Source organism: Papio anubis, chromosome 4, assembly GCF_008728515.1.
Source record: "Papio anubis isolate 15944 chromosome 4, Panubis1.0, whole genome shotgun sequence".
NCBI lineage: Eukaryota > Metazoa > Chordata > Mammalia > Primates > Cercopithecidae > Papio > Papio anubis.
Genome location: NC_044979.1, coordinates 92,440,744 through 92,467,389, shown reverse-complemented (window position 1 = coordinate 92,467,389; position 26,646 = coordinate 92,440,744). Strand labels below are relative to the sequence as shown.

Genomic DNA, 26,646 nt, shown 5'->3' with positions numbered 1-26,646 from the left:
TGTGTTTTTAATACTATATTTTTATGATCATTTTTAACACTTCTCTCTTTCCTCCTGTTGTTTTGTTAAATGAGAAAAAGCCAAGATGGAAACTCTTGTAGTAGACAAACCCCTCTGTCAGGTCCACGACTAACCCAGATGTCATGCTCATGTTCAGGTTCAGGCCCATGCTGAGGTCCGTGGGGGGTGGGTGGATGGGCAATAGCTGAAAGAACACGCGGGGCACCGTAAGCAGGTGAAATGTAGTTTTATTCAGCAGCTCTCTCATTAGCAGCTCTCTTAACACTGTCCGCTCTGTCTTGGCCGCTTGAGCCAGCCGCTGCTATGCACAACTGCGCAGCCAACTCTCCTTTGCCTTCAGGGTCAGTAGCTTAACTCTTTCTCGGGGCATGAACATGAGCCATGTCAAGCCATGCCATGCCCTGGCTCCCCTCTGTCCGTCTGCAAGACGGACAGCTCTGGTACTCTTTCTCTGGGTGCCAGCACAAGAGCACCGATACAGCGCCAGCAGGGCAGTTATACCTTTTCCAAACAATAGTGGCTCCAAGACAAATACGAGCTTACACAAACAGGTTACATAACAAGTGGAAGTGTGTGCCTGCGCACCAATCCCACCAAGTCATGCAGGCCTGGATGTGTGCCTCGGCCTATTCCTTGACCAAAGCACATCCATATACCTTACCCTATCCTACCCCTATGAGGGTTTTTAGAGGACCCCCTCTTTTTAAAAATTGCAGCATTAATATTTAGAAATAAAAAAGAATGGGAGATTCCTGTAATAAATACTCTTTTCATTCTTCAAATTTGGCTCACAGAAAGCTATAGCTGTCCATTCTTTTGTTGAAATAATCTTTCCCTTCAGGTAAGATTGTTAAGACTGTTGGTTATTCTGGCAAACCCAGATCAGAGTCTGTTTGTAGGGAAGCTTTATTAAAAAAAAAAAATGAATGACTAAGTATATCCCATGCATTGAATATGCTGTTTTGGGTCCCAAGGTTGGTTAGTGTTGCCCTCTCTTTCTCTTTCACCTCCTCCCCCTGACCCCTCACTATTTCTAGGTATATAGTCATGCAGTTCAACCTGATTTTAAATATGTAAATACTTAAGTATTTATCTACTGAAGATTTGAAGACTCAAATTAACTTTTGAAAAGTTTTTTTCATGACAGTTTAACATGAGAATTATAGAATCACCATAGTGAAATGTTAGCACTTAATATGAATATTTATCTGTATCACATAATGAGCTCAGAGTTGATCTCACTTGGTAGGCAGAGTAAGAGGACGATTAAAAGCATTTTATTTTGGCTACGTACCTACACACATATGTTTGTGTGACCTGGGTAACCATATAAAATATACTCCTTACAGTGGGTTGCAGTAAAAAAAAGTTTGAAAGCCAGTGATTTATGAAAACAGCCACAGGTTCTTCCAATTGTGTGTCAGTGTACCTTGTAGTGGGTTGCTCCCTCAGGCATAAAAGGGCGTGAGAAAGCCAGAGAGAAGGTGGCTAAAGATTTAATGTGCCAGCTGATGGTTAATAGGACTGTGATTGTGAGAAGTGTTTGCTGTCCAGCTTGAGATACATAGGACTTAGGTGAGGACTATGTGAAAGAAATTGCCTCCCATGAGTCATGGAATTAATTTATAACTGGAACGCTTTCAAAAAAGTTTCCTGTGTCAAATCTTGTCCATAATAAGAAATGGGAACTAGTTGTTGAAAACCTCTTGTTAGCATGGAATCTTTACTACAGAAATGTGGGTGAGAGTGGAGGGAGAAAGTGCTTTTCACAGAAGGAGGAACATCCTGTTCTCTGTAGGTGGAACGCTCCTCATTTTACCTTTGTATTTAGGGCTTTATTCATATGATGACTTTTTTTTTACTGCATTTAAGTACATATATAAAAAGAAAACATGGGGATACAATTGTGCTAATTAATTCCTGGAGCTTCATTTGCTCATGATTACCTTTCTAACGTTGCCATTGAAAACCTGGCTGAAATGAAGAACATTTGACAGGGCATTAAATCTCCCCAGGGCACGGAGGTGCAGCAATTTACAGGCAAAGTTCAAGTGCCCTGGCAGAGAACCTGCAACCAGGAGGCTTTAGTTTTGTGTTTAATTAGCTTTGGAGATTATCATTTGCAAGTAAATTTGTAATTTCAGAATCTGTCAAATATAGTTAAAATTTTTTTTTTTGCTTTTAATTGTCATAAAATACACATAAGATAAAATTTTTCATCATAACCATTTTTCACTGTACAGGTAAGTAGTGTTAAGTACATTCATGTTGTGCAACCAATCTCCAGAATCATGTGGTTTTCAAGCTGGAAGGATATAATGCTTTTACCCTAGAATTTTAACAATATTTTAATGTTCTAAGTTTTTCCATTACTTTCAACAAGTTTCCTCTAAGTCGTGATTCTTAGATTATGTAATAGAAATAGAAGGAAATCCCTGGTTACCTGCTCACTGCTGTCCCTGTTCTGAATGTACTCCTTCTTTCTTGAATGTTCTTGGTCAACTCGGTACCTCCTGTAACTTTTTCTTTCTTTTTTTTTTTTTTTTTTTTGAGATGGAGTCTCGCTCTATCACCCAGGCTGGAGTGCAGTGGTACAATCTCCAGTCACTGCAAGCTTCGCCACCTGGGTTCATGCCATTCTCCTGCCTCAGCATCCCACGTAGCTGAGACTACAGGTGCCCGCCACCACGCCCGGCTAATTTTTTGTATTTTTTAGTAGAGACAGGGTTTCACCAAGTTAGGATGGTCTTGATCTCCTGACCTCGTGATCTGCCCACCTCGGCCTCCCAAAGTGCTGGAATTACAGGCGTGAGCCACCGTACCCGGCCCACCTCCTGTAACTTTTTAAAGGGGTGTTGACCTTTTATTTCAAGGACGCGCATAATGTCGACTTAAGAGGGTATAGAAAGATCAAGCTTCTGTGAGCCTTCCACCTTGGAGAGGGGCATATCTTAGAAAAAAGAAATAGGATTCAGTCATTCCATTTTATGTTCCATCTACGGGTTTTAAAATAGTTTCAGTCCAGCTTAGGAACTGCTTTAAAAACAACAATGTTGGTAATTTAATCTTACCCTCAATGAAAGATCTGTGTGTGTGGAAAAGTAGTTAATTGAATCTGTATTTCAGGGTTCTTTAAAACCCCTTTTCCTCCCACAGGTTGCTATCTGTGTCGCAGTCTGCATGCTGAAGCCTGAGTACTGACATTCTCTGGTGTCAAACTGGAGAGTTGGCACTTGGGACTCAGGAGGGAATGTGGTGGACAGTGTAGGGCTGTGGGACAGGATCCTTGCTTATGGAGCTCTAATGAAGCTAGCATCCTGTATATGAGGATCATGATTTTAATTTAAAAATTGATTTGCAGTTTATGTACCCCAGAGTGAGTAGCTAATGCAATACCTGTACTCCGGGTCAGAGAGGAAGTTTGGATTTTACTAAAAACGACATTGACCATGTGCCTTCAGATCATGTATTAAATGTATAATGTAGCTGTTGTCTTATAACTCATTGCATATGTCACACTCCTGTTTCTGAAGCTGATATAGAACCTGGTTGTGTATAGACATAATTAAATCTAAAAACGGGGAATCCCGATATACTGATATTTGACTTTGCAGTATTTACTTTTTGAATTGTTTTCTTCAGATGTTGTTAAATTTGATTATTCAGATGTTAATGGCAAGAGAAAGTGGTCCTAAGCACTTTAGCAAATGGGCCACAAGACTCTCCGAACAATGATGTTCTTAGAACAGGAACTTGGGCAGAGCCTTGTTTGTATCCTTTACCTACAAAGGGTCATTTAGAAATGGAAGGGCTACCTCATCTCTTCTTGCTTTGCTGTTTGAAATTTCCCCACCATAGGTTATTACTGTCTTTTGTCTGCCTTTACACTTGCAGAGGGCTCCTTCCCTTACCTCCATGGTCTCCTCTGTGCTCACATCTCTTCAGGATAGGCAGAAAGCCAAATGGACTTCACTGGGCAGAAAGGGAGTATTAGTGCCAACATCCTTCCCAGCAGAACCCAGCCTTGTCCCGCCTTCTCAGCTTCTGACCTAGAGGTCTAGCTCACTTTCCCCCATCCATAACTACACTTACATGAGAGCTAACTTACCTGTGGATTTCTTTCTGTCTGTAGACTTGTTCTTAATCCCTTATGTATCGAGTCACCATTTTTATCTGTGAACTTTGTCTTTCCTTTACAGGGTTGGAGGTGACAGGGCTGTGAGAGTGGAAATGTTATCTTGTTTTATAGCTTTTTTATATATTGTTTTATAGCTGTCTTGTAGACAGACTTGGGGGAGCCAGGACACAGCTCTGTTTGCTTGTGCCCAGAGGGAAAGAGTTAAGTTGCTGACCCTGAAGAGAGAGCTGGCCGTACAGCTGTGTGTGGGAGCAGCGGGAACAGGTAGCAGAGACAGAGACAGTCTAGGACAGCTGCTGAATAAAACTGTCTTTTACCTGCCTATGGCCCCCCGAGTGTTCTTTCAGCTGTCTGCCACTCATCCACCCACTCCCTTCAGACCTCAGCATGGGCTGGATCCTGACTCTGGACCTGACAATATCCAACATCAAAAATGTGGAAGTTTGGGAAGAGGGAAAAACAACAATCTAGCTATGACACAGAACCCATTCTGTTAGCATTTAGGTGTATTCCATTCTGTTTGTTTTTTAGGTATTGTTGATCTTATACTGTCTCTTTACTTTTACTTATTTTTATTTTTCTCTTTTCACCAAAATATTTCCATGTGTTAAGGCTCTTTAAAACATCTGAAATGGCTGCATAATGTTTCATCTTGTATCTGGACTAGGCTGCGGGAAGGGAGGAGGAACCAGAGTGAGGGGAATCCTTTTAGGTAGTAAACATATCCTAGCAACAGGTGCCTTCCTCTGTAATTCATACATATTTTGTTGACTGATTCCCTAGTTATCTACTTTTGAAGTGGAGGACACTTTATTAACTTTAAGTCTTTCATCTAGAAACAGATTATCAATCAGTATAAACATACTTTTAAAAGGTGCCTCTTTGAAAAAATTAGGGTGTGATTTACTCTAGCTTAGCTGAATAAAAGAGAATAAATTAAGTTTGTTACCTAATTTCATGCAGATAGAAAGCAGAAAGAGTGCAGTTGTTGGTGTTTAAAATGAAGTTTGATTAAAATTAAAAATTGAGAGTGTTCTAAAAATAGAACCCCTTATAAAGAACCTCTTACAGTAATTATGCTTAAACAGGAGAGGTAAACACAAATAACTTTAAGTTGCTTGGAGCTTACCTAGCAGAATACATGTAAATTGGAGCCTGAATATGACTTTCCCCCTACATACTGAAAAAAGTTAGAGAGGAGGCAAAATATATCCAGTAAGTTTGAGGCAATCAGGTTGCTTCAGTCCGAAGATCAGGCCTCTTTGCCCTGTTGTTTGTCTTGGCTGTACAACGTCCTGCTTTTGGGGCCAGGGCTTGTATCTGCTTGATCTCCCCTGCCAAGAAAGTAAGAGGCAACATCACATCTGACAAGTCATTGGTGGGAGACCAGTAGAGAATATTGTGGGTGCAGTGTTTTGGAATTGTCAAGTGGAGGTATTACACATTGGGATAGCTTTTTAATTTACTGTTTTCTGTTAACACCAGTATATGAGCTTTGAGTTGGTAACATGTTTAGATAAATAAATGTATGTATGTAGGTATGTATGTATGTAGGTATAGTATACGTTTAGTGTCAATTACAGGATTTCCACTTGTCACTGTCTAGGTAAAATATAAAAATTGACTGTACTTAGGGTTCTAAACAGTGGTGATGGCAGGTTGTTACACTGACAGAAGCCCATAGAAATTCTGTACCTATTTGGGAAAGGACTGTGGTCCCAAGAAGCTAATAACAGTTGAGTAGTTCCAGTTTAGCTCTTCCAGACTCCGAGGTGTGGGAAATGACCCTCATGGGTCAAGCTGTGAATGAAATAGCCCATGTCCAAAAGAGGCTTGATGGGAAATGCCTAGGAATGTTTCCAGGAGGAGGATTTTCTTTCTCACACATCCTATTTTCCCTTCCAACCAGGAGGAACCTTGGGTAAGAGGATTCTCTCTTGGTATGCAGAGAATTCTATTAGGGTCCCACTGGCCTTGCTTTGTGACAGGCACTCTGCCACGTCCTAGGGATGTGGGTGAAAAATATACAATCCTTTCCCTTGAGAAGCTTACAGTCTAGTAGGGGAGACCCACATTCATGCACATAGTAATACTAAAACTTCCAGATTTCCTGAGTGCTCAACAATAACAATAGCTAACATTCACCAAGCACTTGTTATATAGCAGGTGCTGTTCTAAGCTCTTCATATAATTTTACATTAGTGGTTGATCCTTTGGGAACTTGTTCTCAAATGGGAACTCCAATTCTAATTGGAGACTCTGAGGCTTGGCCCCAGACTTACTGAACCAAAATCCAGGGAGCCCAGCAATCTTTTAAATAAGCTCTCCAAGTGTCTCTGATGTCTGATGCATGCTGAAGTTTGGGAATCACAATTTTAAGTCATTTATTTTTTACAACAACCTTAAAAGTAGATTTTATTTCACTCATTTAAAGAGGTAGAAACAGAGGGACAAAGAAGGTAAATAACTTGTCCACGGACACAACTTTTAAGTGGTACTGATGAGCTTTGAATCCAAGCAAGGTGAACCCAGAGTTCCACTCTTACCAGTGATGCAAGGCTGCCTCCCAGGAGGAGAGGATGCAGTGCACAGAGGAAAGAACTGGAAACTCTGGAAGGTGAAGAGCATTAAGGAAGGTGTTAAAAGGGCTAGACTTTTTTCCTTTATAAACATTTAATGATAATTAACTATTCAGAATGCATCATGTTGGACACTGTGGACATTTATAAGTATGAGCACAATATCGATCCTATCTTTAAGATTCATGTAATGAATCAGGGGAAATTCACATGTCAATAGGAATCTGGAATCCAAAATGCTTTAGAAGCACATAAATTCTAACAGGAGATTTGAGCATATGAATGCATTTTTACAATCTATATGAAAATTTAAACATATGAGGAGAAAGGCATTCTAGGCAGAGACAGTATTATGTGCAAGATTCAGATATTTGAAACAACACTTTATACTCATGGATTTACTAGTACTTTTGTATATTTGGCCTTTAGCATCAGTTTTCTGGAGTCAAGCATTGTCTAGATTATTTATAGATTGAAAATTCCCAATTTAAAAGGAGTTAGTGAAACTAATTGCTCCTTTTTCATTTGCTTTTTTAGCCACTTTATTGAGGTATGATTGACATACAAAAAGCTGTACATGTGTAATGTATACAACTTGAGTTTGGAAATAAACTTGGCCACAAACCTATCCATTACTTGCAAAAGTTTCCTCTCATCCTCTTTAATATATATATATTTTTTTGTGGTAAGAACACTTAATATAAGATCTCTGTCAGCAGACTTTTTAAGTATACAATACAGTGTTGTTAACCATAGGTGCTTTGCTGTATAGTGTATCACTGGAATTTACTCATCTTATATAATTAGAGCTTTGTACCCTTTATTAGTACTTCTACTCTTTGTTTTAATCTTAGGTCAAAACAGCTTTTAGCTACCATTTCTTGCTTTTATGTAACCCAAGTAGAGATGGACTTGTGCCTTAAATAGTTTGGGAGGAAACAGTCTTAAATTGCAGTGGGAGATAATTTTGATTCAAAATTAAGAGTTCTTGCTAATAACTGATTAAGCACTAGAATATATTGCCTGGGAGATTATACAGCTCTTCCTGTTCTTTAAAGTTTGATAATCCAGACCAGGATTGGCCAACCTTTTCTATAAAGGTCCAGATAGTGAATACTTTTGGCTTGGCTGGCCGCTATGTAACTCTGCTGTTGTAGCAGTAAAGCAGCCAGAGTTGATATGTAAACACACAGTGTTCCAATAAAACTTTATTTATGAAACAGGTGGCAACAGGGTTTGGTCTGTGGACTCTTAATCTCCATCTCCCCGTCTCACATAGTTTAGAGGAAGGCCTGGTGACCCCCGGAGGTCCATTCTGCTGCTACATTTCTGAAGCTCTTTGTATATCCTAGTTGAGTAATTGAAAAATAAAAAGTGGAACAAGTATCCTGAATTCTTCCTTTCATCAGAAGACTCTACACTATCACCTTTATTGTTCTGCAGCTTTAAAAAATCTGTGTACAAATTGAAAAGACACATTTAAGACAGTAGTTTATATCCAGATGCCAAAGAAGGGAAGAAAGTTGGCTACTACAAGATTGATTTCTTTCACTCATTTCTGACTTGTGAGTAATGTGGGAACTGAACAGAGAACATTTTTCCTGTTGACGACCCCACACAAACAATTTCCGTGTTTTTCACTACAAAGGAATAATTGGTATTCAAGTGAATCATTAAGTTTTCAAACAAGCTCATAAGTCATTCAGTATGTAAAATTTAGCCAGGTGCGGTGACTCACATAATCCCAGTACTTTGGAAGCCTGTGGTGTGAGGATTGCTTGATCTCAGGAGTTTGAGACTAGCCTGGGCAACATAGCGAGACCTCGTCTCTACTAAAAATAAAAAATTAGCCAGGCATGGTGGTGAGCATCTGTAGTCCCAGCTACTTGGGGGTCTGAGGTGGAAGGATTACTTGAGACTGGGAAATAAAGGCTGTAGTGAGCCATGATTGTGCCACTGCACTCCAGCCTGGGAGACAGAGCAAGACCCTGTCTTAAAAAAATTACATATAATATATAAATTTTATGTATTATATATAAATTATATTTATTGTATATAATTTATAGATAATATATAAATTATATATTATCTAAATTATATATAAATTATATATTATCTATAAATTATCTATAAATATGTACATTTAAAAATATATAATTATATATATATATAATTTATAGAGTCATATCTACTCCCTCTCTGTATACTCAGCTAGCTCTGTATGCACACTGTGCACACTCTGCACTTTCTATGCATGACCACTTAAGGCAGGGATGGAAATGAGGGAAAGGATAGGTGGCGATTGGAGTGGGGCAGTGGTGGTGATGAGTTTCATAGCCTTTGAGGTGGTAATATCATGCTTTACCACTTGGCAGGTTATCAGACAGTGTGATGTTGGAAAGAAATCACTATTGGCTGGTCAGAGGTCAGCTCCTGCTCCACACTGATGGTGCTAGATCTGTAGAAGGCATGACTCCCTCTAGTAGGTTAGGTTGGTTGAAAAGAGATGGCGTATACGTGCAAATGGGGCCAGGAGGCACTATATTTCAGTGGCAGATATAGAAAGTGCTAGAATGTTTGGGGGAAGAGATTAATCATGGGAGGCTCAGGGCTTGGTTGGGCTTCATGCAGCATTTGTGTGGATTGACTGTAGGGCAGAATGTAGAAATGTAGAAAAGTGCACAGAGCAGAGATCATGGCAAGGGTTCAGGCATGAAGGGAGAATGCATGTGGTTTGTCTCATCAAAAGGAGACAGCCTGCCTGGCTGAAGCAGGGTGTCTGTAGAGAAGTGCAGCAGGAACTTTGTAGACAGTTAAGGAAGGTGTGGACCACTAGGTTAAAGACTTGGAACTCTGTGAGCACTCAGGGAGAGTAAACTTACAAATATATATTTGTTGTATTGAAAACAAGGTGACATGTAAGGAGGCGTTTTCTGGAAATTAATTTGTGTGAAGATGCCAGAGACCTCAATGGGCAGGAAAGCCATGAGGGTCATTCTGTTGTGAAGCCCAAGGAAGTTATGGAGGGGCGGTGCAGCTTTCAGCAAAGAAATAAATGCTATATTTTGAGATAATATTTGAATAATTTTTGAGACCACATTTGTGGGGAGGAGGGAGGTCATTATTCTTTTGTAAAGAACCTTTTTATTTTGAAATAATTTTAGACTTAAAAGTTGCAAAACTAGGACAAAGGGAGTTCACTTATAAGCATCACTCAGCTTCTCTAAATGTTAACATTTCTACATAACCACAGCACAGTCATCAGAACCAGCACTGATCCACACGATTAATTAAAATATAGACCTCATTCACATTTGCCGTGTGTCCTGCTAAGGTCCTTATTCTAGTCCAGGATCACATAATACTTTTAATTGTCTGGCTCCTTTGGTCTCCTCCCATCTGGGATAGCTCCTTAGTTTTTATTGGTCCCTGTTAACCTTGACAATTTTAGCAAAGTACAGGCCAGTTGCTTTGAAGAATGTCCCTCAATTTGAGGTTGTCTGATATTTCATCATTATATTCAGGTATGCATTTTGACAAAAATACCATAAAAGTGCCTTTCTCTGTTCATCATATCAGGAGGCAGATAATCTCAACATGTCTCATTATAGGTGATAATTTTTATCATTTGTTTAAAGTGGTGTGAGCTAAACTCCACTGTAAAGTTATTTTTTCCTCTGTACTTACTAGGTATTTTGGTGGGAGATACTTTGATAATTATGCAAATATCCTATATCTCATCATATTTTTGTCCACTAATGTTAGCATCTATGGATGATTTTTGCCTGCAACATTTATTACTATGGTGTTTGCCTAATGGTGGTTTTCTGTTTTCTTCTTTTTACTGCATTTAGTAATTAAAATAATCCCATGAGGAAGGGCTGTCCGTTCTTCCTGATCCTCATTTATTTATTTATTCAATTGCTTGTATTAGTATGGACTCATGGTTATTCATCTTATGAATTATAATTCAATAATTTTATTATTTGCTGTTCAAATCATCCCAGATTTGGCCAGTGGGAGCTTCTTCATGTTGGTTACTGTAGGAAGGGTCCATCTTGGAGTCCAGGTATGACTGGATGAGTTCTTGTTAATAAAACTAGGAAATTCAGTGACAAGTGGAGATAAGTAAGCTCGCTGATTAAACCATGTTTCCTAAATCTTTAGTTACTTAATTCTCAAATTTTAAAGGTTTCTCTGTGATTGCATTAACCAGGGAGGCCCATCTTGGTAGGCGAACCTATTATTTTGTTTGTAAACACAGCCCAAAAGAAATTTTCGCAAGAACTAAATAAAATCAAATTGATGAAGCTTTGGGGTTTGTTTCTATTGTATGTGTTGTGTATATTTTCCCAGAAGCTGTTGGTTCTTGCTGATTTGTCTCCGTAGCAGTGAAAGGTTTGTGAAATGTTTATAAGTACTCCTTGAACCCACTTTCATTTTCTACTTAGCTTTTAAGTAGGGCAACATGTTTCTACTAGAATAGAGCGCTTTAATAATGGGAAGTCAAAATTAAGTTTAATGCCATGGATGCCATTTAAAGGGTAGACTCTTTCTGAAGGTATGTAGGTACTATGCTACTGTGCAGACATGAAGATACTGTAGCTTAAGGCTATGTCTAGGATGGGTTGTATGGAAAACACATACCACATGAACAGGTGCAGGACGGGATTTGCCGAAACAGTGGCTTTTTTTCTACACAAGCCACTTGGAGGTTCAGTCATGGATCCCTGTGCTATTGGTAAACGACAGTACCTCTTCTTCATTCAGCAATATGTGTGCAGGAGGTGATGTCTGAGCAGTGCTCCAAGCCCCATAGCTGAAGTGGATGAGGAAAGTTTCAATTTGCCATTCCCAATCACTTATTTTTACAGTTCCCCTGACACCTGGTTGCACCTTAAAACCACCTGGGAAATTTGGGGAAAGACTGCCCAGCTCTCCTCGTAGAGATTCTAATTCAGTATGTTTGGGGTGCGTCCTTAATACCTGTTTTATTTGTTTTTCTGCAGCTTCCCAGGTGGTTCTGTTTACATCCAGAGTTGAGAACCACTGGGTCTAGCAGATACTATTTGTGACTTCTTACTGCAGTTAGATGCACTTATTTGTCACATTACTCTTAAATTATCACATCCTATGTTAAGAGACATGTATGGGGCAATAACTGCAGTTAGGTTGCAAACTTGGACAGATTTCTTAACTTCTTTAAGTCTAGTTTTGTCATCTGCAAAATAGGAGTAATTATAGTACCTACCTCATAGTTTTTCAAGTATTAAGTAATGTGATGCATGCAAAATGTTTAGTATAGGCTGGGTGTGGTAGCTCGTGCCTGTAATCCCAGTACCTTGGGAGGCTGAGGCAGGCAGATTGCTTGAGCCCAGGAGTTTGAGACCAGCTTGTGCAATAGGGTGAAATCCTGTCTCTACAAAAAAATACAAAAATCAGCTGGATGTGGTGGTGGTGCGTGCCTGTAGTCCCAGCTACTCGGGAGGCTGAGGTGGGAGGATCAATTGAGCCTGGGAGGTTGAGGCTGTAGTGAGCTGTGCTTGCGCCACTGCACTTGAGCCTGGACGACAGGGTGAGATCCTGTCTCAAAAAAAAAAAAAAAAAAAAAAGAAAAAACCCCAAAAACTTGGTGTAATCTCTGGCACACAGCAGAAACTCAGTTACTATTAATAACGTGCAGCATGTTATCAGAGAGTGATGTGAGCCACCGCACCTGACCCATTATCCCCAACTTTGATGACTGGATAATTCTCAAGCCTATAATCTGGCTGGGATTCTGTCCTTTTAACCTTGACCAAGCTTTGGTTGAGATGTAAATTTATTTGGGGGCTGAAGAATGGCCCACAAGTTCTTCCTGTGTTAAAAATCCACTGGGCAGCTTAACAGATCATAGCCTTTAGTATTTTATTTTATAATCTCTTTACATATGTGCCTGCTAGTTATGAGGCTTTTTATCTTCCTGCGTTTGTAAGAAATTCAAGTGTACTTATTCCATTGTTTCATCTTCATATTCTGCCTGGTCACCCAGGATAGGAAGAGGGACAGTGGCTGAAGTTGGCAGACAGTTGTGTCATTCTTGCATTAACAATAAATTTGGTAGTTCTTGTTGGTTCATGTTAGTAAAAGGGCAGGTAGTGCTTCTGTAGTGACTGAAACGATTCGGTCTTTTTCCTTTATTTCTCTCACCCCTTAGTAGCCTAAGTACTTTAACTGAGTCTAAGGATAGTATTAAGGCATCTCCTTTAAAAACGAATAAAAACTGCCTATCTCTTTTAAGGGCTAATGAAAAATATGCCTTAAGTCTATTACACTGTTTAGCAAGATATTTTTAGCAACTCCGGAGTGAGTTCCTTGCCTGCTTCAGAGTCAGCTTCATGAATTATTACACTTTAATTTTAATATATATCTGACTTTAAAAATGTAATATATGGTTGCTAATCAATTATTTTTGGAGTTATGCCATTATTTTTTTCTGGAAGTCCATTTGTGAATATTAAAGGATTGCAATTTCCTAGTTTACATTTAAAATATGGGGTTTGCCTGTAATCAGGGAACCATTTTCCATGGTGCATTAAAATGGAAAGGAGGAATACATTTGACTTAAAAATATATTTTCATTTGTGTTATTAGTATTTTTATCTCTCTGGGATATATATGTCTTTCATGAAAGAATCATTGCATCCAACTTAAGTAATTCTAGGAAATTTAAAATACATAGGATAAAGGAATCATCACTTTGGGCATTATATTTATGAGAGATTATGGTGGGAGCCATTTAAGAGAGGATACCCGGCATCGAGTGACCAGCCATCTAAGATTGCAGAGAAAATTGATAGGGAGATTAGGATCAAGAAAAAGAATTCATGGGCTTAATAGGTTCTTTAGATCCTATGCCTTCTGGCAAATGGGTTTTCTAAATTAGGGATGGTATCTTGTCCGTGTGTGTGTTTCTGGAAGTTCCCACAGAGCCTGGTGCTCAGCTGAGTAAGTGCTTTAAACATGAAATGAATGGAAATAAGTTGCCACAGGAGTGATGAGATGAGGCCCTGGGATGCTGAGAGGAAAAATAAAACCAAGGGATTCCAAGATGGGATGAAAACAGCTGAGTGGTTGTATATCAGGGAAAGATGTTAAAATGAAAAGAGGGGGGTGCATTTTCAAGGGTGCTTTTGCGGTACTCTTGCTGATAAATGCTGGGAGGGCAGTTCTTGAGTGATTTACAGCAGCAGTAAGATGGCCCATGGTATTCCTCTGATAAAATTAAGTAACAGTCCTTTCCCAGTACCTGCTAAAAATGAGGTAATGGATGGAGTATTCCCCATGTTCTTTTAAACCTTTGGCCTTTGCTATTTTGGGTCAGTACTGAAAACTAACATAAAGTGGTCTCTGCGGAAGTACAGTTATGATAGTTGTTTTCAGTTTAGGGAGTCAGTACTTGACTGAGTTCCACAAAGCTCTGTGGCTCCCCATGCTCAGCTAACAAGTTTGAGAACCGCCGTCCTAGAGTGTTAATGAAACAAAGCTCTCCTGGGACCAGTGAAGAGAGGGTTTCAAGGCAGTTCCTGACAGCCAGCTTAGGAATTGTGTCCTGTAAAAGACAGTTATTATGTTGAGCTTGTTGAGTTCCTGGGGCCAGTAGCTTATCTAACGCTGCTATCTATTCAGTATAGAAGAACCCCATTGCTTTATTTACTCACCTTACCTACCTTTTGAAGCAAACTATCCATGGGGGAGGTTTCTGTTAAGTGGAATTGTGTGAGTGTAACACGAGTGTGTAGACAGCCAGATTCTGGTTGGCAGTGGCCAGGAAGGCAAGTGGCTTGTTTTGTTTTGTGAAAATGCTCTTTTTTTTTTTTTTTTTAGAGCTTGTTTCTGCTTAAAAGCTTTTTCTTTAGCTAGATTATATAAACTATTTGCTTTTCTGAGCTGATTCAGGCAATTAGATGAGTCATAAAGACTGTCATTTCTGGTCTGCCATAGTGATTTTAAAAGTCTACCTGTTTAGAGAAAAAAAAAATTATGATGATTCATCTTCATATAATCTGGTACATTTAAAACTTTTAAATTGTTCAGTATATCAATAAGGGACTATATTACATAGGCTCATGATACCTGAGGACTAGGCAGTGCTGATTGGGAATACGTTTAGACAAGACCAGAAGGCTGGGAATTAAAAATGGGCTCTCTACCTTATAAAATTTATTTTCTTTGAATGAAGCTACAAATCTTTAACAGGGTATCATTTGGCATTTCTGGATAAAGAGTTGATACATTTTATTTTAGTTTAATTAGGAGTAGTGTGAGGGCCATGTGGCCTGGGGAAGGGGCAGAATGGGAATTCTCTTTTTAGACTAAAGTTTAGTAGAAGGTTCAGATGCTGGAAAGTGATGACTGGTGGGGTATGTTTTGTACATTTAGCAAAGTATTCTAAGACATGGAGGCGGCAGTCTGAAAACTATAGGATCTCGAAAGATAGCAAGACTTAGAATAGAGATGGAAAGAGCTTTTAAACATAGGTTGGAAGTTCAATAAATGTTAGTTTCTCTGTTCTTTTTTTTTATACTGCAATAGGAAATGATAATAGTTCTGTATTGTGCTTAAGCATATGTGGGTGATGGTGCTGTTTCCTGGATCATTAGGCAGGAAAAATTAGCTCCTACAATTCAGATCATTCAGCAATTACTTATTAAGTTCATACAGTTATATAAATATCTAAATAAATGAATAGAAAAAATAAACATCTTTATGCACAATTGTGTGCTAGATGCCATGAAAGCAAAGCAGAATAAGCTGCCAGCCCTCCCTCAAGGAGCTTATGGATTCCTTGGGGCAAATGCGCACACAGAAAAACAACCAACAATGCTGAGCACCCAGGGGCTGCAACTGAATAGTAGCAAAAACAGAGCTCTAAAGAGGAACCTATCACAGTAGGAGGAACTTCATGCAGAAGCCGACTCCACAAAACTGGACTTCAAGTCTGGTGAGATTCTGAGAAGCATTGAGGAAGATGGAAGGCTTTTAACATGAAGACTGACTTGACTAAAGGCAGGGGTACGAGTGGCAGGTTCTTCTGACAAGTAGGTCTTGCTAAACTGAAGAAGCCTTGTTGAGAGTTGGAAAGAGAATACTGGAAATCTGTTGGAGGCAGACTGTGGTGAGCCAAGGGAGCATGGATTAACTCAGATAAGCAATAAGGGACCCTCTGCAAGTCAAGGAGGTGATTTAGGGAGATTTGCTTAGTTGAGGTGTAAAGGATGGCCTGAAGGGGATGTGACTAGAGAGCAGGAAAATCCACTGGGAAGATGAAGCGGATAGTTGAGGGTATAGTGATGAGGGCCTGAGTTAGGGTGAGGAAAAGGAAAGGAGAAATGGAATCCAAAACACATCAAGAATAAAGTGACCGGTCCAAGAAAATCCCAGTCTTTCTGTTGTACTTCTGTTGAGAGCCATTCAAGTGGAATATCCTGTCCTGTTGTTATGAATGTTGACCAGATATTTATATTGAGTGAAAATAAGGATACCAAGCCCATAGGGACCATGATTTGAGATTCAAGCTTTTCTTTTTTTGTTTAGCAGGGTCCTGCCCCTGCCACTGTTGCTTATGTTTTCCTTTTTTGGTACAAAAGTTTATTTGGTTCTAACTATTTTTTTTTCTTTATTTAAAATAGACTCTATCAAGAAGAATATCTAATCCGTACCTTGAACATACGCCTTCCCAGGTATGATTCTTTTCTCTTTTACTGCATTTTCTGAAATAGTGATTGAGAAATTCTGATGTACACTTCTCAAGTTACAGTTGTTCCCTTTGCTCCTGACCACATAGAGTTTTGCAGGGATGCTGCAGTGATCATGTTATCTTCTCCACCTGGGATGACGCAGCAAAAGTGTTTGAAATGCTCTGATCATTGTCATGATTCAAGATGTTCACGAACTGGGGAAAAAAATTATTCTCCCATCTTCCAGGTTCTTTACATGAATAAATTGATGCGGCAGAGCACGTACATAAATATGTTATAAATATAATATATCTATTGTTAAAAACACTGTATTTTACAAATAGCGTATATTGTACACTGAGTTTTGTATAAAAGGAAATTTACTTCCTCGTTATTTATCATTGTGTTGCAGTAAAGAATCAATCAACAAAGAGTTGCATTTTTTGGCCAGGCGCGGTGGCTCACGCCTGTAATCCCAGCACTTTGGGAGGCCAAGACGCGCAGATCATGAGGTCAGGAGATTGAGACCGACCATCCTAGCTAACACAGTGAAACCCTAACTCTACTAAAAATACAAAAATTTAGCCAGGTGTGGTGGCGGGCGCCTGTAGTCCCAGCTACTTGGGAGGCTGAGGTAGGAGAATGGTATGAACCCAGGAGACACAACTTGCAGTGAGCGGAGATTGCGCCACTGCACTCCAGCCTGGGCGACAAAGCAAGACTCCATCTCAAAAAAAGAAAAAAAAAACGTTGCATTTTTTAGGCTAACAGGAGACTGTGAGCTTTGTGAGGGCTGGGATTTTCTCTACCTTCTCCACCACTGTATCCCTACCATCAGGAACAGATCTGACACCTGACAGTTGCTCATTATGTACTTTTTGAATGACTGAGTGAATGAATATTGTATGCTGTCACGACCAGTCAAGCGTCAGCTGACTCACACCACTTCCTTGGTAATATTTTCTGTCATCCGGCTTGTTCAAGCTTTTTTTTTTAAAATAGTTTTAACATGTTAAAAAATAATTTCCTTCCCTTCCTTCTTCCTTATCAGTTTGTGTTTAGGAGATGATATCAGGAAAATTAAGGAGGTATAAGGATGGGGTGGATGTTCCCAGTCAAATCATAATCATTATATTATCAATTTGTTTGTCTTGAGAGAAGATGTCAAATATTTCGGCCAGGTGCAGTTGCTCACACCTGAAATTCCAGCTCTTTGGGAGGTCGAGGTGGGCAGATTATGTGAGCCCAGGAGTTCAAGACCAGCCTGAGCAGCATGAGGAGACCTGTCTCTACAAAAAAAAAAAAAAACAAAAAAAAAAAACAAATATTAGCTGGGCTTGATGGTGTGTGCTTGTAGTTCCAGCTACTCAGGAGGCTGAGGTGGGAAGATTGATTGAGTTTGGGAAGTCTAGGCTGCAGTGAGCCATGATCTTGCCACTGAACTCCAGCTTGGGTGACAGAGTAAGACCCTGTCTCAAAAAAAAAAAAAAAAGTGTATATATATATATATGTATATGTCTGTGTATATATACACATGTGTATTGTGTATATGTATATATGTATGTATATATGTGTGTGTGTGTGTGTATACATATATATATATATAGTAGGTACATAAAAAGTTTACCAAGAAAAAAGTGAAACTATGTAGGCATGTACCCCCAATATAAATTTTCATAAACCTTAGGAAGGCAGCTTATTTTCACTTAGCCCCCTTTGCTTGTGAAACAGCATTGTGCTTTGGAGGAAGGTGCTAGTTATAGAGTAGGAGGTAGTATTATAAAGTGGGACCTAGCCCCCTCTAGATCTAAGAACTACCCTTCTCCTCTAAGAACCAGAGACTCATATGGGAGAATTAGAAGATTGAAAAAAGTAAGTTAAATGAAATTTTTATCTGATAGATGGAATTGTGAAGTAGATGAAACCAGATGCTTGGAATTGGCTGTGAACTCTGCAGTTGAATGAAGCTTAAGAGTAAAGCAGCCTGCTGTCAAATTGTGTCATGGTTCGAGATGTTCGCTAAATAGGGAAGAAAATTGTTTTTCCATCTTCCAAGACCTGTGTGTGTTTGCATTGTCAATATGCAGACTTAATACATAATATAAATTCTTCAATTTGCTGTATCGATATAAATATTGTATTTAAAAAACAGTGGATGATTTACACTGAAAACTTTGTATAAAAGAAAATTATTTATAGCTGTAGTTAAATAAAGCAGGTTAGCATTTGGAGAATAGTGATAGCTTAGTAGTGTAAGTGGACCGGTAGCTAAAATAAAGTAAGATAGTTATAGGTTTATAGCTATATTGGCTAAAATATGTCTCAACCTTATGGACTTGGTTATCATCATATATATACATATACATAGAAAGAGAGTATGCTATTGGTAGCTCACAAATTGTCACATTATTCTATATTTACAGTGGCTGTTTGTCTTTTCCATTTAGATTTATGGAGAGAATTCTTCTTGTGCAGGAAGAGCACTGAGGAATATTATTATCGTTCAAGCAGCTGACCTGATAAAGGACAGAGTGAACCTCAAGGGGTTTTACAGGTAACACAGTTTTCTAACACCTTGTCAGAAATTCTCTTTGAGGGAAAAAAACCCACCCTGTGTTAAAAATTGTAACCTTGATCAAAGAGAGGTGGACAATATCAGTAGTAGGAGGGTTTGTTTGTTCTATTGAGGAAACTGGTGGTGACTCTTCATTAAACTTAGTCATGCATTTGTTTACAGTTTGACTCCTGTTCTGAAGTTAGGGTATGGAATTTCCAGCCCCAAGTGTGGATGGGCTCCTGAGACAGTCTCTGCTCTGCTTCCTCTGAGACGTGATATTTTGCAGCGGGTGAGGGGGTGGTGCTACATTAGGGACTTTAATAAATATAGATCCCCTCTTTAGGGACCTTATTGAGGCCCTGAAAGGATGCCTTGGGCAGAGACCTGCTCTAACTCTCCAGGTGAGAGTGGGCCTCCTCCTTGAGTGTGTAAGGAGCAGGGAGAGACAGGTTGGTATAGGGATGGCAGGTGTCTACCTTGACAGAGGTATGAGAGTAAACAGTTGGGTAAATGGCCAGTTTTAAAGTACAGCTGGACCAAGGGCATGGTCACTTAGAAAATTTGGTGTGTATGTTTTCATTTTATGGAACAAGTTAAAGAAAAAAACCAAAAGCAAATTATTAACTTTTTGTTTTGCCAGATAAAGATATTAAACCACACCAAATGATACCAAAACTATGACAGAAAACAAAAAGAAAAACCACTACCATTTGTTATCACCATTCTATTTCAAAGAAATGGCATGTAATACCCATCAAAAGTAGGAAGAGTACTCAGAATTCATGACACCCGAAAAGTAGAAAGTTCTCAGAATAAAGGATGTTCCTTTATGTTAAATAAACTTAGCTTTATGATAAACTCATTGTAATATTTCTGTTTTTTCTGTTTGCTGGAGATGGAAAATATTTTATCATGGCTTCGGATTTTGGGATAGTAATCCCCAGACTATCAGAGTAAGACCACCGACTCCCTTTGTACTGAGGCATAATTTTTGTATAGTAAAATATGCAAATCTTAAATGTACAGCTTGAACTTCTATTTATTACACACCTGTGTAATCATTATCCATTTAGCCACTATCCAGATATAGTAGATTTTCATACCTCAGAAAGTTCCTTCATGCCTCTTTTCAGTCAGTAACCATTCCCTGCAACCATTTTTTAACATCACAAACTTGGCAGAATCTATATTCTTCTGAGCCATTGATTGAGCAAATCCAAAGTGTGATGAGAAACCCCAGTGAATTAACACTTTAAGCACATTTAACCAATCACATTAGCATTTACATAGGTTTTGGAAAATATGCCATAGGCTAGACATGCCTATTCTGTTTACAAATAATGCTTTTGTGTGTATGGAGTCATGGAGCTCTTTAAAAAGCTCCAAGATCTACCGTTTTCCTCCCATTAGGGATTCATAGGCCTAGGTCTGAGAACCATGAGGTTAGAGCCCAGACCAAGTAGACAGGACAGGGAGTAAAAGGGCTGTGGTGGTCGGACTACTTCACATAGAAACTCACTTTAAAAAATAGATGATGGCATCACCTTTAGAAACATCTGACTTCTCCTTTTTTAAAAGACTAAATTTATATTTGTAAATCTTTGAGTATAGTCATGAGCAAGCTCACAGGATTCATTTTATTTACATGAGGCCATGTGTAACACTGATCATTATTCTCATTTTTTTCCTCTTTATTGGATCTCCATGGATAGAGATTGAAAAAGGACTGGGAGATGAACATTAATCAGGTTCATGGAAAAAAGCCATCTATCCAAATTAGAACAGATTTAGGATTTAACGGGAATAGAATGGGGAGAGCATGTGTTTTCCTGTGATCCGGCCAGGACCACTATTCTTTTCTAATCTAAGGACTGATTAATATTCTGGGTTTAAACATGAAATGCTCATGTGATTACCTAGGGATGAATCATTTTCATTTGTCTGGTAGTAAATTGAGGTAAAATATTCCCCATATACTGCATGAGAACTCACTTTCAAAACTTTGAAATGCTTTCTATTCACTTTGTACTGTAGGAAGAATCACACTGGTTTTTGAGACATCATTTGTTTTGCACAAATGCATCACTAAATACCATCACCTGATTTATTTTAAAGATTAGTGTCTGCATTACTATGAATTAATTGCTAAAAGTCTAACTAGAGACAGGAGGATGCTAAGATAAATCAAATTTTCCACTCTGGAGATTGGGTAAATTCATGTTTTGTTAAGCAGTCACATGGGCTTTGAGCTGATCACCTCCATATCACAATGTTTCTACCTAGTATTGAAACTGGAGTTAGATCTGCATGTACTTGGAGCAGTTTCTGGATTGAGTGCAAGACTGAAAATACACTGTGGGTAGGAACTGCTGTCTGTGTTTAGATTGCTCTGTTCCAACCGTCTCTGTTTTCTTCCTCACTGCTCTCCCCTAAGTCCTGTGGATTTAGGTATTTTAACCAGATTGTAGCAGGCATGGGGACAAGGCGTTAAATGCAGAGACAATGCCACCTCATTTTGTGTGCTTTGGTGATATAAATGATAGTGTATAATTTACTCCTAATGTTTGCCCCGGGGTAGGTGGATCCTTATAAGTGATTTAAAACATAACTTGATAAAGCCAGTGGGGGGAATAGAAAGGGATCACGTGCAACAGAAACAGTAGCTTGCTCTGAGAGTTGGGCTCAGTTTTTAATTAATATTGTCCTGACAGTGCTGTGTTCTGCCATATTGAGTCAGAGCCCTGCCTCCCCAAAACAGAGTAAGCCCTTCCCATTGAGAAGGGAGATCTGGGGGATTGGGGCTGTGAGGTCACCAGCATCACCTGAGAGCCTGTTAGGAATGTGGAATCTGGCCGGGCATGGTGGCTCATGCCTATAATCCCAGCACTTTGGGAGGCCAAGGCGGGTGGATCACCTGAGGTCAGGAGTTCGAGACCAACCTGGCCAACATGATGCAACCCCAGCTCTACTAAAAATATAAAAATTAGCTGGGCGTGGTGGCAGATGCCTATAATCCTAGCTACTTGTGGGGTGAGGCAGGAGAATCACTTGAACCCGGGAGGCAGAGTTTGCAGTGAGCCGAGATCGCACTATTGCATTCCAGTCTGGGCAACATGCGTGAAACTCAGTCCCAAAAAAAAAAAAAAAAAAAAAGGAATGCGGAATCTGAGGTCCCACCCAGTCTTACCACGTCAGAATCTATACTTTAAGAACATCACCCAGGTGACTCCTAAGCAGAGTTTTGAGAAGCCCTGTTCTAAGAAGCTTCTTCCTTATCACCTGAGAACAAACAAGCAGCTGTATCCATCTAGCCCCCTTTGCAGTTTGACAGTTTAGTTTGTTTAGTGAATGTTTTAATGTGTGCTTTCATAGTCCAGGTGATGTCAGACACTCAGAGCAGGCTAAGGAGCTGCATTGTTTTGAGAATATGAATTAAGATGATACAGTATTAAATCCATGAGATAAAAGTGCTTTCAAAGCCCTGAGATGCTGGCTAATTGGCAGAGGTGTTGAGGAATTAATTAGTTAATTAACACTTTGAACCTTTAACATGAAAGGTATCCTGTAGAATTAGAAGTTAATCTTGACTGTTTGGTCTAATTGCCTGTTTTGTTGCCATCTGTTTTCTCATTTTCTCTAAAAAAAATCCATATATGTGACTGTTAATCTTTATGCTGTCTTACGCTAACATGCAACTGAACATGTCTAGAATTGGCTTAATTGCCTTAGAGTATCTTTCAAATGTGACACTTCACCAAATATATTCTAGCTTTTGATGAAAAGCTAGGATTTTTGATCAAATATCTCAGCAGAAAAGTTTACTACTTTATTTTTCTTCACCCCAGAAAATGTAGCATCCGTGGCAGTTCATATTGTTGGTTATGGTGTGATTCTAGGGTATTTGTAACTATGCCAATCATAAGAGAACAAAATAGGCAGTATTTTTCTACTTTAGAAATACAAATAAATGTTGGCATCTCTTGGTCCTTCAGTACTGCATATAAAGATAGTCATCATATGATACATTATTTAAAAAAAAAACATTTTGGCCAGGCACTTGGCTCATACCTATAATCTCAGTAGTTTGGGTAGCCGAGGCAGGTGGATCACTTGAGCTCACGAGTTGGAGACCAGTGTGGGCAACATGGCGAAACTCAGTCTCTACAAAGAACGAAATTAGCCAGTAGTGAGCACCTGTACTCCCAGTTACTCAGGAGGCTTAGGTGGGAGGATCTGTCAAGTCTAGGAGGCAGAGTTTGCGGTAAGTTGAGATTGCGCCACAGCACTCCACCCTGGGTGACAGAGCATGACCCTGACGCAAAAAAAAAAAATTTTTCATGATCTTTTCTCATAAGGGAGAGTGAAATTTGATAAAATTTCTGCAAACGACAAAACATTTCAGAAGTTTTTCTTTTTGTTTTCCCCCTGAGGCTCATCTGTATTTGAAAAGTAGGCATGATGATACTGCCTGTAATACCCAGGTTATGACATTTTTTTGAATATAGTTGTGTGTTTTAAGACAGATTACAAAGGTAATTTCTCATGCATGGTTAGTGGAATCCAACACATCTGGGTTTATGGTTATGTGACCTGGGCTGCTTAACTAGTTACATGGATTATATTAAAAAGATTAACAATCAAATTTATTGTTCTTAGAGTAAACTTTAGGGTTCAGTCTTTGTTTGAAGAGTAGCAAACAAAACTCTGTACTACTGACTATGGTCCCAGTTTTGTCTAACCTTGGAATTATTTTGTTCTCAAAAGGACTAGATAAAAATCTATAAATAGTTGAACCAAAGTTTATCACCACCAACTTGAGGTATGTAGCTTACCAAGGTAAAAGCATTATCTTTATATAAAAGGCTGCTAAATGTATTCCTTCTTTTTTCAAACAAGTATATTTTGAGAACTTACTGTGTATTGTGGACTGTTCTAATTATTGGGAATTAATAGTGAGTTATATAAAGTCCCTGCTCTCCTGAAAATTTTTCTCTAGTGGGAGAAGCAGATATTGTTCATTTGTAAAGATATATACTTATTAAATGTTAAGTGATTTGATGAAAAAGTAGAAGACAATTTGACTCTTGTTTCCCTAAGGAAGCGATATTTGAACTTTAATCTGAAAGATGAATAAGAGGTATATGCCATTTATTCTTGGGTTGCTTGTTTAAAAAAAGCAAGCACATGAAAGGAAAGGTATTATATATCAATTTTTTTGGCAAACGAATGTCAGCAATATCTTACTGTGAATGGCTTTGCTTTTGTTCAGGAGGAGCTGCGTTGGGTCAGAACTGGTAGACTGGCTTCTAGAACACTGTCCTTTTGTCCAGTGCAGATCTATGGCCATAGGAGTCTGGCAACTCCTACTGGACATGGGAATTATGTTATCAGGTTAGTATTATGTCTTGAAGGCACAGCATCATTATTTTATTAAGCTATCAGACAAAAATACACTTGATTTTCTAGAGGATGTTACAATCTGGATGGAAATTATTTTTGAAGATAAATATTTGTATTCTCTCTTATTTTCTAAGTAACAGGTCATCTTTTGATTCACTTATTTCTCTTAGACTTCTTGTAAAAATTATTAGATACTTGCTGATTCATAGACTAATAATACCTGTAGGAGTCCTTCCTCTACCTCCTTTCTTCTGAACTCAAAAATGCTGCTTACAGACTTTTTTCAAAATCAGTGACATCTTTAATGTGTGATTTATCTTGTACTTAGGATAATCATCAGAAACTGATTTTATGAGTGGGATGTTATGCCATTTTAATTCACTAAGTAATCATGAACACTTAGAGATATGACCTATGAAAATTAGCTGTTTAGACTGAACAGAAAATAAATGTTAACTGGGAACTAAAATAGATGATGGATATCTCTTTTCTTAGTTGAGCCCAGAGAATTGAAGGATTAGAAACTGAGCAATCTGGATTCTTTATTTAGCCTAGTCTCTCAGCTGCTAGATGGTCACTGAAAAGCCCTTTTTTCCCTAAAGGTATTAAATATCAAGGGCATACCCCTAGTCCTGTTGTGAAAGAATGGTACAGATATGGATGTGGGTGTAATCTTAGTCAATAGTACCTAGCACCTAATACTCTTATTTATAAAATTAGTTAACTACCTTTGAGGAATGGAGGTATTATTAGCATATTGATAGTTTCAGGGTTTTGGTTAGCAAAACATTTTGTACTAGTGCTTTTTGGAAAAATCTCTAGCTCCTGATTCCTTTAAAGCAGGATTTCCCCAACTTGGTAGTATTGACATTTGGGTTAGATAATTCTTTGTTGTGAAGGGCTGTCCTGTATATTGTAGGGTTTTTGTTTTTTTTTGAACAGCATCCCTTTCTTCCACCCTCCAATACCAGTAGCACCTTGCCCCCCAAATGTAACAACCAAAAATGTCTAGACATCACCAAATATCCCCTGGGGGAGGCACAGTCACCCTTAGTTGAGAACCATTGATCTAAAACTTGCCATTGTGTTGTATTTCTGTATTACTAAATTAATTCAATATACTAATTTGCTTTGGGACACTAAAAAAGATTTCTCCCTATCCTCTTTGAATTGTTATTGATTTTATCTGCACCTGTCTCTGAAGTAGAAGAAATATAAAATACATGTGAATATGCTGGCCAGAACTTCTAATAGTAAAAATAGACTAGCCAGTAAGTCCTTTCTACTTCAATGGGATTATAAACATGAATGAGCTTAGAATGTGTAATTATAGTCTTAACCCTGATTTCTCCCAATTATTAGGGCTTTCAGTTTATCATTTGGATTATTGCTGTCTGAGGAATATCCTTTAAAAAACTGATCTGTACATTTTTTGTTTCAAACAGTGGACCAGCATCTATACTTTCAAGATACTTATGTTTTCTACCAGTTTTCCTCTGATGAATGTAGCTACTTGTACTGTGAATTTGAAAGAGAAGAAGAATGGCAAAATGGTGTCAAACTTTTACTGCAACTTGTGCCTCTCATTCCTGCTAGAGCTGGCATCTGTGAGCTGTAAGTAGATGCTCTCTTGTGCCATTGTATTCTTACGCTTAGACAACATTTACCATGTCCAGGGACTATATTCTGCTCTTTAAGATCACTGTCTCATTTAGGAGGGAGTTACTGTCCCCATTTTTCAGATGCACATTTAGAAAGATAAAATAAATTGTGGGAAATTAAATCCAGCTAATAAATGACTGGTATTCAAATCCCAGAAGCCCATGCCTCACCATCTGTACCATGTGGTTTCTAAATTATCATCATTATAGGAGTAGGTGATCTAAATTAGGAAAAAACATATGATTGGGCTGAAGTTGGAATAAAATAATAACTCCCATCCTATTTGCTATCCAAGTCGTGACTTTCCTAAGAGCTCAACAGAATGTTTCTGAAAATAATCTAGAAGCAACATTTGGCAAATTAAAACACGTGAATCATTATCGCATGAAGATACTGAGTCACTATATGATTAAAATGAATTAAAATTAATTAGGGAAGGCTTGGGAACAGGACTTGAGTCATGATGTGGTGATTCTGACATACCTTTGTTTATCCACGGTGATAGCTTATTTTAGAATTATGAGTTATGGATTAAAATATCAGTTAAAAACTTTTACTTATGCAGAACAC

At 38.6% G+C, this 26,646-nt stretch overlaps 1 protein-coding gene across 1 annotated transcript in view; it reads left to right on the top strand.

The window, feature by feature from the left end:
• The window catches only part of RAPGEF5 (Rap guanine nucleotide exchange factor 5), a 240,670-nt gene that overhangs the window by 21,359 nt on the left and 192,665 nt on the right, over window positions 1-26,646 (top strand). The window contains exons 2-5 of the mRNA XM_021935958.2: window positions 16,410-16,460; window positions 18,905-19,011; window positions 24,284-24,405; window positions 25,860-26,028. Of these exons, the coding sequence (XP_021791650.2) occupies window positions 16,410-16,460; window positions 18,905-19,011; window positions 24,284-24,405; window positions 25,860-26,028 (449 nt within the window). The remainder of the gene's footprint in view (window positions 1-16,409; window positions 16,461-18,904; window positions 19,012-24,283; window positions 24,406-25,859; window positions 26,029-26,646) is intronic.